General features: G+C 46.0%; 3 protein-coding genes across 9 annotated transcripts in view; 1 reads left to right on the top strand and 2 right to left on the bottom strand.

Moving 5' to 3' along the window:
- Nucleotides 1-2,028, bottom strand: part of LOC108066437 (homeotic protein ultrabithorax) — a 29,072-nt gene extending 27,044 nt beyond the window's left edge. The window contains exon 1 of one of the 7 annotated variants that reach the window (XM_070212152.1): nucleotides 1,709-2,028. The gene's annotated coding sequence lies outside the window, so the exon portion shown is untranslated. Of the gene's footprint in view, nucleotides 1-531; nucleotides 1,668-1,708 lie in introns of those variants that run through there. The other 6 variants (XM_070212153.1, XM_044393238.2, XM_044393237.2 and 3 more) reach the window with 6 other exon arrangements.
- Nucleotides 2,029-2,210: 182 nt separating this feature from the next.
- On the top strand, nucleotides 2,211-3,542 carry LOC108066449 (venom allergen-1). The gene is made up of 2 exons (XM_017154980.3): nucleotides 2,211-2,371; nucleotides 2,586-3,542. Exons 1-2 carry the CDS (start codon nucleotides 2,237-2,239, stop codon nucleotides 3,429-3,431), a joined length of 981 nt encoding a protein of 326 aa, XP_017010469.2. The 5' UTR covers nucleotides 2,211-2,236; the 3' UTR covers nucleotides 3,432-3,542.
- A 245-nt stretch (nucleotides 3,543-3,787) lies between these two features.
- LOC108066448 (TLR4 interactor with leucine rich repeats) lies at nucleotides 3,788-5,435 on the bottom strand. The gene has a single exon (XM_017154979.3). It carries the CDS (start codon nucleotides 5,305-5,307, stop codon nucleotides 3,898-3,900), a length of 1,410 nt encoding a protein of 469 aa, XP_017010468.2. The 5' UTR covers nucleotides 5,308-5,435; the 3' UTR covers nucleotides 3,788-3,897.
- Between the last annotated feature and the right edge of the window lie 565 nt (nucleotides 5,436-6,000).

Here is a 6,000-nt window from a genome sequence, read left to right on the forward strand (position 1 = left end):
CGACCACACTGTCAATGTACATTAGGATTGTTTTGCCTCTCAGCTTGAGATATCCCAAAAAAAAGCAGAAAAATGGGAGCAAAGGGCGAAAACAAGAGCAACGACTTTTGTGTTGTTGCGTATAAACGCTGAATATTTAATAAATGCAAAGGGGGAAGGGAAGGGGATGGATGTGTGAGCTCCCCGAGATACGAAACATAAAATCAACTTAAGCATCGGCACACGGGAGAATTGCCTTTGCTCATTCGCTGATGATAACAGCAGTCAGCCAGGGGCCCAAAATGCTTTTGATATTTTATTCATGCCGCCAACGCTGCGCTGTCAATTGGTATTAGGTTTTAGGCATTAGGTATTAGGACATTATAATTTATTGACGAGCGCGGAGGACAACAGCATCGGCCGGCGGCCCTTGAAAGCGGTTTGTAATTTCGCACGGCCAAAGCCAGAACGTCAAGCGCACAATTAACGGGCCTCTCCAGTCAGCTCACTTCACAAGCACCACAACACAACAGCCGAAGGCTCGAATCGAACCGCACACACGACGTATACGCAATGTTCAGGGCATCAATCATCCGCCAGCGCGTCCACTCGCCTCGACGCTCCAATTCCAACTGGCACAGGCTGGATGCTGGTGCCTCCGATTTCTGCTCGGTTTCGGATTCGGAATCGGATTGTTTCGGAGTGGCATGCAACTCGTGGCACTGAGCCACTGGCACAAGGGCGAAGGACGCAGGCGCCGGGAGAGAATCGCATCCTTTGGCTGCCTTTGGCCAACAAAGACGGCGTGAAAATGGCCCACAATTAATATGCACAGGCGTCGCCGATGACGAGCCAGTCATTGATAGATTGTCGTAATGAAATGCAAATTACTTGTCAATAATTGGCCCACAACTAGAAAGGCAAAGCCTGTGCGATTAATTTGGCAGCAAAGGATTGAAAACAGGGCTGCTATTTTAGTAATATTTAAAAATATTAATAAACAATTGGATAAAGAGTATTTCTGTGAAGCAACTTGTGTTGTAAACAATTCAGAATTAATATAGAATTAAATCAGATATATCCAGGCATTTATAAATTTAATACATTCCCAAATTTTCAGATCCCCCATTAATTAATTCATAAGGCGAGCGGAATGTCTCTTCCTTCTTTTCGACCATTTTGTGCACACTAATTGCCAGTCAGATATCGAAATTAATAATTTGCACCATACTGGTCGCTGGTGTCCGGGCGAAGGAAACGCGATACAAAAAAATATTTATTTATGCGAATTCCATTCCAGGGGGCTCGTAAATCTCTCGCCACCCGCGCAGCCGAAGCTGTTGGTCCGAGTATTTATGGCGGCGACTATTACATACTTTATTATTATTATAAATGACGCGCACAATAGAGTGGAGCCAGTTGGCCAGAGATATAAATTCTGTTCACCCCCTCAAGTGAAGCGTTCGGTAAAGTGGCATATTGACAGATTTTAATTCAATTGGGCTTAACTAGGAGGGGGGAAATAAATAAATAAATAAATAGAAAAGATACCTTAACAAGTTTATGAACGAAAGTATGCTTGTTGTACTCTTATATTATTGAAGTTCCAATTTTACCACAGAAAAGAAAGATTATATAATTCCCAAAAAAATAAAAATATTTGTTTCGCGTTTTTCAGCGACAAAATCAACAACAATGCCAAAATTGGTCCAAATATAGACTATCATACCTTGTTAGACTCGTAATTCAATTTCCAATCGATTTGCATTTAAATCTGATGATTTTAATTTTTAACCATTTTTTCGAAAAATTTGTGATGTAACCCCTGATAAAAAATGCGAAAAATAACCAAAATTTAATATTTAAAAAACTAGTTGGAGAGTGATGTAGATTGTTAGCATAAGTTTTTAGCTTTACAAATCAGTTGGTCTTTTAGGCTTGGCACCATTTTCAGTCAAGTTACATCGAAAAAACCACACAAAAAACTGTATCATTTCTAATTTTCAAGGAAAACAATGAAAATATCTCGTATAGCTCATTATTGACTATTCACTTTATACGGTGTAGCTTAAACAAGGTACTCAATTTCAGGCGAATCTCTGAATTTAAAAATTTGATCCCATTCGTCACGGCAACAATGTAAATTGTTCGATTTCTGCCGCATTCTTATTCCCCTTAAACCATATAAATTAGAATTATGCGGGTTAAAACCTACAGACCGGCTAACTATTGGATGTAATCCATCTTACAGTCAACAATGTTCCGAATTAGAGTGTGGTACGTTTGCGTAGTGATCCTCTTTTTGTCCCCATTCCCCGCCAGCAGCTGGGACTACTGCCAGGAGCACTGGTGTCCACGTTCCAACAATCATGTGGCATGCAACAACAATGGGGTAAGTTGCCTGACTTTCAAAGAAATTTAAATTATATCCAATGGTATCACTGGAATATTTTCAATACGTTAGTATAAGAAGTTAACGACGCAGTAAAGTAACACATCCGAGTTAAATATGTAATATTAAATATTTATACACAGTAGATTTAACCATTTTTACATGGTTCTTTAACATTTTAAAAGGTTTGGAATCATTCGTTATTTTTTTCTAGACCTTTGGACCCGAGTGCCGTAGCGAGGCAAAGTTAGTACCGCTGAGCAGACAGCAACGCAGTTTTATTGTCAACCAGGTCAACTTCTACCGCAACCAGGTGGCTTCGGGCGGATTTTCCGGCTTTGGAGCCGCACACCGAATGGCCAGTGTGCGCTGGGATCCCGAGATGGCTCAGTTGGCCGAGTTGGCGGCCCGAAGGTGCAGCCTTTCGGGGGACGAGTGCCGAAACACCAGACGATTCAAGCACGTGGGTCAACTGACAGGTCATGTGATCTTCAGTGCGGGCAAGCACAGCGACTTGGAGCTGCTGGGCCACAAGATCGCCAACTGGTTTGGCCAGTATAAGCGGGCCACCAAGGAGCTGGGAGCCGCGGATCCGGCCAGTGACATCACTAGCTTCCGCCAGCTGATCCAGGAAAGGGCCACCCACATGGGATGCGGAGTCCTGCGGCAGAGGAGCCACAAGCGGTGGCATCAGCAGTTCATTGTCTGCAACTTTGCCCGCGAGAACTTGGCCCACGAACCGGCCTACGAGGTGGGTCCTCTGCCAGCCTCAGGTTGCCGAGCGGGAAGGAATCCGCGCTACCCGAATCTCTGTGCCCTCCAGGAGCACTACGATGTGAATGCCGTCGATCGGTTCCAAAACAAGCCACCGCTGAGGATCAGGGTCAAGTACAGTGGAGCCAAGGCATCGAAGGCTTTGGCTCCTCTTCCTGGCTTGGCCTTTCATCCCAAGCCACCGCTGATGTTTAGGATCAAGTACAGTGGAGCCAAGGCATCGAATGCTTTGGCTCCTGTTCCTGGCTTGGCCTTTCATCCCAACATCGTGTTGGAAACTCTTTAATTTGCATGAAGATGGAGGAAATTCGTATCTTTATTCTCTTTTCCCATTTTCATATTTACTTATATACAGCAAATATAATTTCTATCGTATTAAAATGTAATACATTTATAATGCTGTCTCTTAGTCTGTCGTAAAAGTCTCAATGCCATTTTGTTTTGTTTATTATTACCTACAGACATGTAAAAAATGTTTGAAATAGGTCCATTCATTAAAAAGTTATGAGCAAATAATGGAGTAGCCACTAAGTTGCGTGCAAGCAGTCGCTTTTCTTTTCTCCCTCTCCCTCGCCCTTCCATTACCTGAGTAAGGGGTAATACTTGGGAACATTAGTTGACTTATTTAATAGGAATTTCAAATTAAATAAAAGTAAAAGTTTGTGTGTTTATTCTCGACTAATTGGCTGTAAAACTGTGCATCAATGTTTTTAACTACAAGAACTTAGGCAGTAAGTTTATTAAATCAACGTTTAGTGGGGGTTCTCCTGGCGATTGGGTTCGATGGTGACCCGCGCATAGGGACTTCCGGCTCCCACCTTCCTTCGCATGGTGACCCCCCGATGTGGACGCAGTCCCATGACGATCAGGTAAATGCCCACGGCGCTGAGGGCGATCAGCGAGAGCACCACCAGTCCGTAGGCCCATCTCGGCCAGGTGTCGCAGCTGAAGGCGTCTCCCCGAGCGGATGTCACCAGCATGCCGCGGATCCTCGACGGCTTGTAGCACCTGCCGTTGGTCTGGTAGGGCAGCTGCTTCAGCCAGACCAACTCGCAGTCACACTGCAGCGGGAGACCGTTGAGATCCATTTCGGTAAGCTGGTTAAAAAGCGGCGCCAGCGAGGAATTAAAGGTGCGCAGCATAGTGCCACGAAAGCTCAGCGAACGCAGCGCTTTCTTCTTGATGGAGTTGGTAGTGATGACTCCAAAGGCCTCTGCATCCAGGTGATTCAGTTGACGGCTGTTCTGGAAGCTCAAGGTCTCGAGGAGATCAATGGGAGCCAAGGCCTGGGCCACCACTCTTTGGAGCACAGACATGTCCTCGATGAACAGCTGGCGCACCTGGGTGAGATTGGCCGTATCCTCGGGCAGCAGCTCTTCCAGCAGATTGTCACTGATGTCTAGGCGGAGGAGGGATTCCGGGAGCTCACTAGGAATCCGCTTCAACTGGTTTCTCCTAAGGGAAAGCTCCTTCAGAGGAGCACTTACAGGCAATCGGAGCTCCGTTAAACTGCAGGCATCCAGCCGCAAAGTAGATAGTTTCCAATTGACACCTAGTCCAGTGTACAAATCCCCGCCAGACTCGTTGAACTGCCGATTCCAGGAGATATCCAGGGTGCCCAGAACCAAGAGCGGAGCAAACAACTGACTCGGAAGCGAATGAAGATTGTTGTCGGCCAAATCCAGAACTTGGAGATGGGGTAATCCCTCAAAGACCCCCGCCTCCAGTTGGCCAATGCTGTTCCAGCCCAGATAGAGCTCTTTCAAACTGGTCAACTGCTTGAAGTTACCCGCTGATAGCTTTGAGATATTATTGTGCCTGAGGTTCAGCTGATGCAGACTGTCGCTGGCAAAGATCGGCACCGAGTCCAGGGCGTTCCAGGAGAGGTCCAGCGAGTCAATGTAGAGGGGGAGAACCAGGGAGAGATCCTTCACCCCGAAGTTCTTGTAGCTGCAGTCGATGCGCAAGGCACGCATTCCCCATGGCGAGGCACTCACATTGCTGCACTCGCAGGAGCGACGCGAGTTCTTCGAGGACTCCGGGTAGCAAAAGCGGTCCGTTTCCTCCCCATCGATAATCTCCGCCTGGCTGGAGTGGAGGGCCAGCAGCAGGAGGAGCAGCAGGCCAAAGGTCGCACCACTCATAACTCTAAAACTCGACATGGTAAAGGTTTTCAGTGCACTGAATGGATTCTAGAGTGGTGAGTGGTTGGAGGTTCACTATCTTATCGAAAAGGCGGAAAAGCTCCCACCACCACACACATTCTGAGTCGATTTTTCCAATAAATTTATCAGCAAAATACTTTGGTCTTGCACACTGGTCGGGTTAGTCATTGAAAGCCGTTTGGGCAGCAGCGATGTGGTAAACAAAAAGTGCCAGGAGAGAGCCAAAAGCCCCGGGGCATTTGAATGCTGATAAGATAGCGCACGGCAGAGCTTTACCTTTTTATCTCCCGCCTCTCTCTTCTTATCGCCTTTGCAGCTTTCCTTATCAGCCAATATATATATTTTCCATTAATCATTTCCCCGTTCTCCGGCCAGCGGGTTAAGTCGATGGCATGGATTCGCCATATTTATGGATCTGCAAATCTATAAAGCCCTAATTTCACACTCCGAGAAAGCAAGAGACTTTCGCTTCGTTCGGTTTCGTCTCAAAAGTCATGTCTAATCCCATGTGGATGGGGGGATTTATCTAGCTCATTGCATCTGAAAGTCGGGTCTTAAGTTCAAATTGTAATTACGCTTAATGCTTTTGGCTGGGGATTTATGTTGATTGCTGGATATGTCGAGAGGATGTTTGCCGACTCCAAGGATTACATTTGCGGTTCTCATGTCGCCTAATTGCTGAGTTGTAGA

This window comes from Drosophila takahashii, chromosome 2R (assembly GCF_030179915.1).
Source record: "Drosophila takahashii strain IR98-3 E-12201 chromosome 2R, DtakHiC1v2, whole genome shotgun sequence".
Classification (NCBI taxonomy): domain Eukaryota; kingdom Metazoa; phylum Arthropoda; class Insecta; order Diptera; family Drosophilidae; genus Drosophila; species Drosophila takahashii.

Excerpts from the sequence above, each read along its gene's own strand:
- LOC108066449 (XM_017154980.3), top strand. The coding sequence starts at position 2,237 with ATGTTCCGAATTAGAGTGTGGTACGTTTGCGTAGTGATCCTCTTTTTG. Across the intron at positions 2,372-2,585 it reads TGGCATGCAACAACAATGGG|ACCTTTGGACCCGAGTGCCG; the intron begins GTAAGTTGCCTG and ends ATTTTTTTCTAG.
- LOC108066448 (XM_017154979.3), bottom strand. The coding sequence starts at position 5,307 with ATGTCGAGTTTTAGAGTTATGAGTGGTGCGACCTTTGGCCTGCTGCTC.